Source organism: Oryx dammah, unplaced genomic scaffold, assembly GCF_014754425.2.
Source record: "Oryx dammah isolate SB20612 unplaced genomic scaffold, SCBI_Odam_1.1 HiC_scaffold_27, whole genome shotgun sequence".
NCBI classification, from domain to species: Eukaryota; Metazoa; Chordata; class Mammalia; order Artiodactyla; family Bovidae; genus Oryx; species Oryx dammah.
In genome coordinates, this window is record NW_024070211.1 from 109507539 (window position 1) to 109520171 (window position 12633).

The following is a 12633-nucleotide window of genomic DNA, read 5'->3' on the forward strand; positions in this document are numbered from 1 at the left end:
TTAGAAAACACATATAATCAAAAATAAAATGATACTATATTTTTACTATCAGATTTCCTAATCTAGGCTATATCCTTACAAATCTTTTTCTGAGTATATTTGTGTATAAAGGTATTTTTTAGCCAAAATGAATTAATTTCATACATGCTGTTTATTCTTATGAAAAGTTTCAAATATTCAGAAAAACTGAAGGAATAGTGTTACAAATTACCATGTACCATGTCACCTAGTTAACTTTTTTCTTAATTTGTTCTTTCACTCATTCTCTTTCTTCCTCTACTAGATGAAGTAAGTTATAGACATCATGATACTTTACTCCTAAATACTTCAACATACATGTCCTAGGATTTAGAGTATTCTCCTACTCAAGCACAACACACCATATGCAAGCAAATTACTTTTTTTTTCAAGTAGAGAAAAGAGCTTCAAAATACCAACCTGGGTATTACGTTAAACAGTGAAATCATTGAATTAAAATTAAAAAAATTTAAAATTGTTTACAGACCATTTTATCCTTTGTTAATTCTACTAAGGGTAATAGTCAAAAGCTCTGTGTTCTGAAGTCACTTGAGGGCAGCATTTTGGGGGGAGTTAATGTAATGGTTTGATAAACAGTTTGATTTGTTTCTTTGCAACCTTAGGAGCTAAGAAAAAAGCTTAGTGAGTACTGTTTTTAGAAATTGTTTTTATCTGTTGCCTCCCACTCCCAAATGAGATAAAACAAAAACAATTTTCTGAGGAATTGATTAAGCAAGGTATCCAAAAGAGGTTAGGTAGTATTGTCCTGAATAGGAGAATGGCCACCTCATTCCCTGAGCAGACAGGAGAGGAGAGGGAAAGCGTGGATGGAGATAGAGGTAAGTTCCTTTAGGGGTAGGGAAAGTAGGAACTTCAGGTGATCACTCAGTTGCTTCAGTTCACAGGGCCAAGTAAAAGGTGAGTTTTGCTGAGTGAAAAGAATACCATCTGAAGTTTGGAGAAGTTGCTTCTAATGAAAGTGGGAGATGTTGCTCATCCAGGCTAAGTATAAAAATTGATAAGCAATCCTTAGGGTCCAGTTATGTTCAAGATCATAAATTTGAATGTCATTAGTCTGCAAAGTTATTGACTTGCTGTCCTAAATCTTACTACTTTTTGGAAGGTTTGATCTTTTTTGGCAGTAGCCAGGGCACAGGAACAACAATTGAGGGATCAGGCAGACATGATTGCTAGCAAACAGAGGCAATTCACAGAAGTCATCAGGATAAAGGGCTCCGCTCTCTCCTAGTCCCGGTTCTTGCATGCTGCAGTGGTGACAGGTGAGGTGATAGAGATTCATGAGCATGTGGTTTATTTATGTTGATTATGGCCATGCCAGTGGGATTCTGGACCATTCAGGTTTGTATATTCCTTTTATTTATAACTCATTCCCTTCCCAGAGAGATCTGTTTGACCCCTAAAACATATTTGAGATCTCATTTTCATATTTTGCTCAAGATAAAAATTGCAGAGTTATACGTCTCACTGTCTCTGATTACTCTCCGCATTTACATGTGCCATATATATTATTATTAACATATGAAGCAGAGTCCACACCTGAGGTAATATTTATCTTTAATATAGACACAATTTAATCTCAGTCCAGTCCTCTGCTTTGTCAGATGCCTTTTGTCTTTTTGCCTTATTTCCCATCTGTGTTACTATTGTAAGCATTCTGTAGTTGTTTCTTTCTTTTTTTTTAATTTTTATTTTTAGTTTATTTTACTTTACAATACTGTATTGGTTTTGCCATACATTGACATGAATCCGCCACGGGTGTACATGAGTTCCCAATCCTGAACCCCCCTCCCGCCTGTTTCTTTCTTATTTTGGCTTTATTTTTGTGTGTGAGAGATCTTCTCCTAAGATTTCTAGTCTCGTAACTTAGTATTTAAAGTATTTCAAATTTATAACATGCAGTACTTTATAAATCCTCAAATCAATATTGTACATTAGCAGGTAAAAATTTAAGGACAGACACTTTTCTCTCTGAATGCAACAGATTTCTACTTTGTGATTAGTATTCTTACTTATCTATTGATAATTCCTTTTTGTAGTTATCAAGTTTCCTATATAAAAGACTCAACCTTTGCAGTTCCTTCTCTCCTGATCACTATCGCTCATTGTTTATTTTTACTCGCCATCTAGGTGTAGAAGTCATGGGCTTCCCAGGTGGCACAGTAGTAAAGAATCTGCCTGCAGGAGGTGCAGGAGACATGGGTTCAATCCCTGAGTTGGGAGGATCCCCTGGACCATGAAGTGGCAGCCCACTCCAGTATTCTTGCCTGGGAAATTCCATGGACAGAGGAGCCTGGGGGGGTCTATAGTCCATGGGATCACAAAGAGTCGGACGTGACCTGAGCACCATTACCACCACAGGTGTAGAAGTCAGGTTGTTAGACCTTGATTCATTAAGGTTTATCAAACAGATACGGCTGAAATCCAACATAGTTGTTCATGGGAGAGTTTAGATGCTTAATATAGAGTAAGAATGTATTTTGGAAATTATTTTCTGATCTTGAAGTGAAAGTTGCTCAGTCATGTCCGACTCTTTGCAACCCCATGGACTATACAGTCCATGGGATTCTCCAGGCCAGAATACTGGAGTGGGTAGCCTTTCCCTTCTCCAGGAGATCTTCTGGACTCAGGAATCAAACTAGGGTCCCCTGCATAGCAAGCAGTTTCTTTACCAACTGAGCTGTGAGGGATCTTAAACATACAATATTTAATCTTAAAAGTTATATGGTACAGAAAAACATAAAGAAGGATGAATTTTATCCCTAATCTCACCATCGAGAAGACATATGTATTACAGATGATACTGTGTAATACAGTTTTTTATCATGTCTTTTTTCTCAACATTTTAGCATAAACATGTTCCTATATTATTATTAAAATTCCTAGTAACTGTGGTTTTACTACATTGGAGAGGTAGCATGTTGTGGTTATGATCATGGACTCTGGAGCATTACTGCCAAGTTCAGATCACAGCCATTCCATTACCTGGAGTAATTTACTCTCTGCATTGGTTTCCACATAGTTAAAAAGAGATCATTATACTACCTACCTCATAGGGTTGTGGTGAAGACTGAATGTAATGGTACACATTTCAAACATTTAAAACAGTGCTTGGTGCATAAGTGTTTTTAAGCATTGGTTATTACTATTATTATTTTTATTCTATAATTTAATCATTCCATCATAATTTAATTTTAGTTTTTTTAAAAAATGTAATTATTGTAAACATTGTGTACACAAAACCTTTTCTGTATTTGAGTCTGTATTTGAGTCAAATAGTATGAATTTGAGCAGATGATGATGATATATATATATATATATTTGTGTGTTAACTATGTAACCAGCACTGTGCTAAACACATTCTGTATATTGACTTATTTGTCTTGATAGACACATGAGATAGATGGCAGTATTCCATACCTAAATTTAAGTTAAGAAATTTGTTTGAGGTTATACAGTGGTAAATGGTGGAGTCTGGGCTACTGATCAGCAAGCTTTGCCTGCTCTTTACTGTTTCTCATATGTGAAGCAAATTGAGGAGAGTAAAGTCTCTCCCCTACTTACTCCCCCAAGTTGGTAGCCTGGAGACAGAAAGGGACAGTTATGAGAATAGTTGCAAAGTGAGAATTAATAGACTGATGATTGATTAATTGAGGCTTAAGGTATAAGATAGAAGGATAGTCATTGTGTTTGGCAAGTTTTATTTATTTATTTTTAAATTAGAATGAAAAGAATACTTCTTTTCAAATAACTGAAACAAAAATCCTTGGTGTGACTCTGTTGGTCTAGCCTGATTATAAGGTTAGCTCCACTCCAGTCATATGAATCAAAAGTGGTTATGATATGATTCTCTAAGCAAGAATTGAGTCCTGCTGGTAACAGATGAGATAATAAATACCAAGTGATAGGCTTCCCTGGTGGCTCAGGTGGTAAAGAATCTGCTGCAGTGCAGGAGACCCAGGTTCTACCCGTTCAGTCCCTGGGTTGGGAAGATGCCCTGGAGAAGAGAGTGGCTACGCACTCCAGTGTTCTTGCGTGGGAATCACATGGACAGAGGAGCCTGGTGGGTTAGAGTCCTTGGGAGGTCACAAGGAGTCCCACATGGCTGAGTGACTAACACTTTCACTTCAGGTAGAAATAGTAACTGTCTACAGTACCCACCCTTTAAGATTTCATTTGGGAACTGGGGTAGTCCAAGCTTGAGCTGGCATGTGTCAGGGTTTGGTTGACTTTTATTGTTGTTAGTTATGGAAAGAGCTGTTTGTTTCATTATTTAATAATACAGTTTAATTTGAGGTTTATCCTTCCATTTTTTTTAAACAATTTACATAAGAAAAAGAGAGGGTTGGGGATATAAATATATATTGAAATATAAAAATATTTACATCCCTAGTGTCCCCTTCTTAGGTAAATGATAACATACTATGTATGTATGTTAACATACACTTTTTCTGCCTTGCTTTCTTCACTTAATGTTATATCCTGGAGATCCCATCATGCAGCATATAGAGATAGTCTTTATTCTTTTTTCTACCTGTATGGTAGATCCCCACCTTCACCTCCCCCATCAATAGTTTATTCAAATCGTCTTCTATTATTGGACATTTGGGTTATTTCTGGTCTTTTGCAATATAAGTTGTACTGCAGTAAATATCTTTGTGGCATGTATCTTTATATATTTTGGTAATATATATGTAAGATACATTTCTATATGTGGGATTGCTGGGTCAGGGTAAACACATATGTAATTTTGCTACATATTGCCAAATCACCCTTTTAAGGGTTGTACCGTTTAATATTCCCATCAACAGTGTGTCAGAACAGCAATTTACCTTGTTATTAGAATATGTCGTCAAACTTTTGTATTTTTGCTAATCTTGTTGGTGAAAAGAAATGGTATCTGGTCTAGTTTTAATTAGCATTTCTCTTATTATGAAAAAGGATGCTCTTTACATCTTTAACTGCTTCTTTTTCCCTGACACATTTTTTTTTTTTGCTACTTTAGAGTTTGATTGTATCATAAACTAGCCTCTTTGATATTCTTATATTTCCTTGGAATCAGGCACAGTTGTAGACTTGCTTTCTTTTAGGTAAGACCGATCTGCTTGTGGCATTGGAATGCATATAGTGCACTAGTCCTATGTATCTATTGCTGTTCCATCTATGTTATTCTTTTATAAATTACTATAAACTTTGCCCTGTCACCTTGTGAAATTCTTATTCTGTCAACTGAATAGAAACGAATTGAATTTCTTTCACTTAAATTAGAAAGCAGATCTTGTGGATAAAATACTTTTCTATGTTGGTTGTTCTGATCATAACTTTGTTCACTTTTGAGGGATAGTGCTGTATCTGTCATTTTAAGTCAGTCATCTGTGATGTGGTGTATTAAACAATACAACCCACAAATATAAATTATGTTTTGGTTATTTGTTCCATAAATAAGACACACACTGATATCAAGCCAAAACATTTAAAAATATATATGCTTTATCATATACAAAGCTGTATGAAAGCAAAGCTGATCATTTCTTCCTACCTTCTCTTTTAAATCTCAACCCTTTGGGATAAACCATTATAAATAGGCTTTCTTGTTTCGTATGAATACATATAAAAATTATGTAGACGGATTTGTTTCTATTTGTCTTTCCTGAAATAAAATTTTACTATATATAATCCTATGCAGTTTGCTTCCCCTCCCCTTCTTTTTTTTCCAAGAGGCAGAGCATGTGGGATCTTAGTTCCCTAACCACAGATTGAACTGCCACCTGCATCAGAAGCAAGGAGTTTTAACCATTGGATCACCAAGGAAGTCCCATGTTTCCTTTTTAAAATAATTGAAATATAGTTGGTGTACAGTATTATATTAGTTTCACGGGTGTGTATGTGTGTGCATGCTCAGTCTCTCAGTCGTGTCCAGCTCTTTGTGACCCCATGGACTGTAGCCAGCCAGCTTCCTTTGTCGATGGGATTTTCCAGATAAGAATACTGGAGTGGGTTGCTGTTTCCTCCTCCAGGGGATCTTTCTGGCCCAGAGCTTGAACCCACATCTCCTGTGTCTCCTGCACTGGCAGGGAGATTATTTACCACTGAGCCACCTGGGAAGCTCAGTTTCAGGTGTACTACTTTGTAATTTGGTATTTGCATACATTATGAAATGATCATAATGCTACCCAAATGAGATGGTTAACATCCATATAAGCAATAATTGATCATATTTATATTATATACCATTGATATGATGTTGATGAGAATGGTACTTTACCTTAGTGGTCCTCCTCACTTATAACCATAACCTCAGACTAATCTTGAGAAAAGTATCAGACAAGTTACAGTTGAGGAATGTTGTACAGAATACCTGATCAGTACTTCTCAAAACTTTTAAGGTCATCAAAACAACAGTTTCTTAAGAAACTGCCACAGCTAAGAGTAGCCTAAGGAGACATGCCAACTAAATGTAATACGCTGTTCTGGATGGGATCTTCAAAAAAAAAGAGGGGGCATTAGGTAGAAACTAAGGAAATCTGAAGAAAATATGGACTTTAATTTATCAGTATTATATCAATAAAATTGCACAATAATATATCAATATTAGTTCATTGTGACAGTCATATCATGCTAATGTAAGATTTAAGGGGAAACCAGGTGTGAGGTTTATGAGAACTCTTTGAGTGGCTTCAAAATTTTTCTGCAAAACTAAAATTATATTTAAATGATATATTTTTAAAATGGAATGAGAAGTCCCTCTCTATACCAAGTTAAAAAAAAAAGGCAGAGGAAAGTAAGAATGTTAGTAGTAAAAATGATGACCAGGTCAGGACAGTCCTGTACATCTTTACCAGAATTAATGATATTGCGCAGCAGGAGTTTGGCAATTGTGGCAGTTGTCACAGGCTTCCTAGCAGAAAGCAGTAAGCTCCAGCAGCATGTTTAGTTTATGAGTAGTAATTCACCTAGTAAGATCCAAGCAAATACTCAGTTGTAGTTAAAAGTTAAAGTGTATTATATATTCTTAAAACCAAGGATCAATTTATGCAGTAAAGAAGATTCTCTGTGCCTACCCCTAGGCTGCAGACCACACTTTGCCCTGTGATACTTTTTTTTTTTTTTGATTTGTTTATTTTTAATTGGAAGATAATTGCTTTACAATATTGTATTGGTCTCTACTATACATCATCATGAATCAGCCAGAGGTATACATATGTCCCCCTCCCTCTTGAATCTCCGTCCCACCTCCCATCCCATCCTAGCCCTCTGTGTTTTCACAGAGCACCTGATTTGAGTTCCCTGTGTCATACAGCAAATTTCCACTGGCTAGCTGTTTTACATATGGTAATGTATATGTTTCCATACTGCTCTCAGTTCATTCCACCCTCTCCTTCCCCCACTGTGTCCACAAGTCTGTTCTTTATGTCTGCATCTCCATTGCTGTCCTGCAAATAGATTCCGTATATATGCGTTAATGTACAATATTTGTTTTTCTCTTTCTGACTCACTTCACTCTGTCTAACAGGCTCTAGGTTCATCCGCTTCATTAGGACTGACTCAAATGTGGTCGTCTTATGGCTGAGTAACATTCCATCGTATATATGTACTACAGCTTCTTTATGCATGAGCATGGGTTGTTTCCATGTCCTAGCTACAGGGAACATTGGGGTACATGTGTCTCTTTCAGTTTTGGTTTTCTCAGTGTCTGCCCAGTAGTGGGATTGTTGGGGCATATGGTAGTTTTATTTTTAGTTTTTTAAGGAATCTCCATACTGTTCTTCATAGTGGCTGTATCAATTTACATTCCCACCAACAGTGCAAGAGATTTCCCTTTTCTCCAGATACTTGTGTTTTGCAGTTGTCTGTTCCCCAGCATAGGCATAAGGTTTCCAAGCAAAAACATATTTCCCATGTTCTGAGGGCACTAAATATATCATCCCTATATCATTTTCCCATTCTTTCCTCCTTTCATCCACAAAAATCCATAAACACTAAAACAAAGCATGTTCCAGGAATGATCTGATAGTTGGTTGGTTGGGACTGGCCTGAGCTGGTAGGACAGCTGGGCTCTGTTCCAGGCGGGCTGTCTCCTTCTCTAGTAGGCAACCCCAGACTTATTCTTAAATAAGTGGTATGATTGAGAGGGAGAGATAGAGAGATACTAGGGGAGAGATATTGAAGGAGAATATACAAGACCACTTTAAGCTTTAGATCTCTTCATTGGCTTATTTAAAATTTCCATTAATCTTGCACATTATCCAAAGTTCTATTTTAGGTTTCACCCCTTTTCCTCTCAGTCTTAATAAATATCTGATATATATTTATCTGCAGGAAATCTTACTAAAACATATATAAACTTGACATCTTTCTTCTTCTATTTCTTTTTTTTACATATTTATTTAGATATGCCTCCATCTTTTAAACATGTCATAAATAATTTCTGCTTCTTTGATCTTCCCAATCCCCTCTACTCCTTTCTTTTGCCACTATGAATTTTTATCTGAAATGGTTATTGACTCAGTATTTTATTTCTTGCTGTTAATGACATATCACCGAAGGATTGCTCTTATTTTCTATTATAGTTTTGTTTTATTATATGTATGGTCCTTTTGAAATGTTTATCCTACATAAATGCATATTGATAATTATTATCACTAAGATATAATCACTACAATTGAAAGAAAAAAGAAAAAGTTTTTTCCCCTTTTATCTCCTAGTAAATATTGCCATTTCTTTCCAAGAGCTGCCATGTTATTATAAATTTTCCCTCTGAAGTACTTCAAAGAAAATTAAAGCAAATGACCTCTTCCTTATTTCCTTATAATATTAAAACAATATTTTTAGATACAAATACCTCTGCATCTGTGTTTTTCATTTTAATTTTACGTATGATACAACATTAGAAGAGTTCTTGTTGTTTTAGTCGCTAAGTCACATCCAACTCTTTGTGACCCTATGGACTGTAGCACACCAGGCTTCTCTATCCATGGGATTTCCCAGTCAAGAATACTGGAGTAGGTTACCATTTCCTCTTCAAGGGGATCTTCCCAACCCAGGAATCGGAAGTCTTTCATAACATCCATTCTTTGTAATTTTGTCTTTTATGAGTAAACATTTTATTTTAGCAAGATACTTTCCCCATAGTTTTATTACTATATAATTTATTAATACTGAAGTTCCAAATTATTTGAGCTTGATTTGTTTTTTTTTTTCATAATTTTATTAAACAGAGATTTTCTTTTCAGGAATTAAGATTGCAACTTTTTTTCCTCAGATTCTCCAGAGAGTGATATTCCTATGGAGATCACCACAGCAGAACCTCAAGTTTCTGAGGCAGTATATGATTGTGTTATTTGTGGACAGAGTGGGCCCTCCTCTGAAGACAGACCTACAGGATTGGTTGTCCTGTTACAAGCATCCTCAGGTAAAAATCAAAGTAATTTTTAGTGGGAACTTTTTTAGAGATGAAGTATTTGCAACAGATTAGTAAATCTGTCAAATAAAAGCTAGATTTTTGTTTAGATACAACTGTAGATCTGTATAGCAAGGATGTTTTTAGGTTTTTTTTTAGCAAAGATTCTTAATCTGGTTTTATCTCTCTTTCTTGGCATGTTGAAAGAAGCCTTTAAGAGAGATCTCTCTGTATGTTACATAGTCTTTTTCTTTATAGTGTGATGGAATCTTACCAATGCCGGGTGGCCAAAAACTGAGTTCAGCTTTCTTGGCAACTTGATTGTTCTAATATCTAGAAACATTTAAGTCCAGAAATAGTCAGTTTAAATATTTTAATTATATAAGACATACTCAGGTTGCTTTGCCCTTGTTTCTTGAGCATAGAAGCGGTCATTCTTGTAACAGCCTGCCAATTGACATTTGCAAATCTTAGAGTTAAAATAATGTTTTTAAAAATTTGAAGGATTTGACTGAATATTCTCTATTCTCTGCCATACTGAAGTATTTTGAGGTAGTGATAAATATTACACTCCAGATCCAATGAGAGTACTCTTTTTCAGTAAGAGTATGTGTGAAGCAAAGTAAATAAAAGACTTATATATTTCTCCAGGGCATTTTTTTTTTCCTAGGGTGTTTACTCTGAATTAGTAGAGTAGAAAGAGTTAGGTATAAGAAATTCCTCTGAATTCAGATACAGGTTCAGTTCAGTTCAGTTCAGATGCTCAGTCGTGTCTGACTCTTTGCAACCCTATGGACCACAGCATGCCAGGCCTCCCTATCCATCACCAACTCCCAGAGTTTATCCAAACTCATGTCCATTGAGTCAGTGATGCCATCCAGCCATCACATCCTCTGTCATCCCCTTCTCTTCCTGCCTTCAATCTTTCCCAGTGTCAGGGTCTTTTCAAATGAGTCAGCTCTTCGTATCAGGTAGCCAAAGGGTTGGAGTTTCAGTTTCAACATCAGTCCTTCCAGTGAACACTCAGGACTGATTTCCTTTAGGATGGACTGGTTAGATCTCCTTGCAGTCCAAGGGACTCTCAAGAGTCTTCTCCAACACCACAATTCAAAAGCATCAATTCTTTGGTGCTCAGCTTTCTTTATAGTCCAACTCTCACATTCATACATGACCACTGGAAAAACCATAGTCTTAACTAGATGGACCTTTTGCTGGCAAAGTAATGTCTCTGCTTTTTAATAAGCTGTCTAGGTTGGTCATAACTTTTCTCTCAAGGAGTAAGTGTCTTTCAATTTCATGGCTGCAGTTACCATCTGCAGTGATTTTGGAGCCCAAAATATAAAGTCTGTCACCGTTTCCCCATCTATTTGCCATGAACTGATGGGACCGGATGCCATGATCTTTGTTTTCTGAATGTTGAGCCTTAAGCCAACTTTTTCACTCTCATCTTTCACTTTCATCAAGAGGCTCTTTAGTTTTTCTTCACTTTCTGCCATAAGGGTGGTGTCATCTGCATATCTGAGGTTATTGATATCGCTCCCAGTAATCTTGATTCTAGCTTGTGCTTCATCCAGCCCAGCGTTCCTCATGATGTCCTCTGAATAGAAGTTAAATAAACAAGGTGACAATACACAGCCTTGACGTACTCCTTTTTCTATTTGGAACCAGTCTGTTGTTCCATGTCCAGTTCTAACTGTTGCTTCCTGCCCTGCATACAGATTTCTCAAGAGGCAGGTCAGGTAGTCTGGTATTCCCATTTCTTTCAGAATTTTCCACAGTTTATTGTGGTCCACACAGTCAACGTCTTTGGCATAGTCAATAAAGCAGAAATAGATGTTTTTCTAGACCATTCAGGTATGACCTAAATCAAATCCCTTACAATTATACAATGGAAGTGAGAACTAGATTTAAGGGACTAGATGTGATAGACAGAGTGCCTGATAAACTATGGACAGAGGTCCGTGACATTGTACAGGAGACAGGGATCAAGACCATCCCCAAGAAAAAGAAATGCAAAAAAGCCAAATGGCTGTTTGAGGAGGCCTTACAAATAGCTGTGAAAAGGAGAGAAGCCAAAAGCAAAGGAGAAAAAGGAAAGATCTGCCTATTTGAATGCAGAGTTCCAAAGAATAGCAAGGAGAGATAAGAAGGCCTTCCTCAGTGATCAGTGCAAAGAAATAGAGGGAAAGAATAGAATAGGAAAGACTAGAGATCTCTTCAAGAAAATTAGAGATACCAAGGGAACATTTCATGCAAAGATGGGCTTGATAAAGGACAGAAATGGTATGGACCTAACAGAAGCAGAGGATATTAAGAAGAGGTGGCAAGAATACACAGAAGAACTGTACAAAACAGATCTTCATGACCCAGATAATCACAATGGTGTGATCACTCACCTAGGGCCAAACATCCTAGAATGTGAAGTCAAGTGGGACTTAGGAACCATCACTACAAACAAAGCTAGTGAATTCCAGTTGAGCTATTTCAAATCCTGAAAGATGATGCTGTGAAGGTGCTGCACTCAATATGCCAGCAAATTTGGAAAACTCAGCAGTGGCCATAGGACTGGAAAAGGTCAGTTTTCATTCCAATCCCAAAGAAAGGCAATGCCAAAGAATGCTCAAACTACCGCACAGTTGCACTCAGCTCACATGCTAGCAAAGTAATGCTCAAAATTCTCCAAGCCAGGCTTTAGCAGTAGGTGAACAGTGAACTTCCAGATGTTCAAGCTGGTTTTAGAAAAGGCAGAGGAACCAGAGATCAAATTGCCAATATCCGCTGGATCATGGAAAAAGCAAGAGAGTTCCAAAAAAACATCTACTGTTTGACTTAATCTGGCCAAGTTTGTTGCTTTCTTTTAAATATAGAGGTAATAGTGACTTTTGAGGATTGTCATGTTGGTTAAGTAATGTAATATAGGTAAAAGGGTCTAATATGGTGCCTGGTAGATTAGTTTTTTTGTCTTATTACTCGTGTTTAAATATGAAATTGATCTGTGAAACCCTCACTGAATAGGACAATAGAGCCGTCTAGATGAGAAATGCCTATTATAATTAAAAGGAAATGTGTTGGAGTACTGACTAATTTCACAGCTGCTTATCTTTTTCTACCATTTTAAGGAATTCAGTTTATTAGGTTGTTGCCACTTACTTGTCCCTCTATATAACTTCTTCACCAAGTACTGTATGTTTTCTTTT

General features: G+C 36.6%; 1 protein-coding gene across 6 annotated transcripts in view; it reads left to right on the forward strand.

Moving 5' to 3' along the window:
* UBR3 (ubiquitin protein ligase E3 component n-recognin 3) overlaps positions 1-12633 on the forward strand; it is a 208485-nt gene that overhangs the window by 131656 nt on the left and 64196 nt on the right. For all 6 annotated transcript variants that reach the window (XM_040229306.1, XM_040229307.1, XM_040229312.1 and 3 more), the window contains one exon: positions 9299-9448. In XM_040229306.1, coding sequence (XP_040085240.1) covers positions 9299-9448 — 150 coding nt within the window. The remainder of the gene's footprint in view (positions 1-9298; positions 9449-12633) is intronic.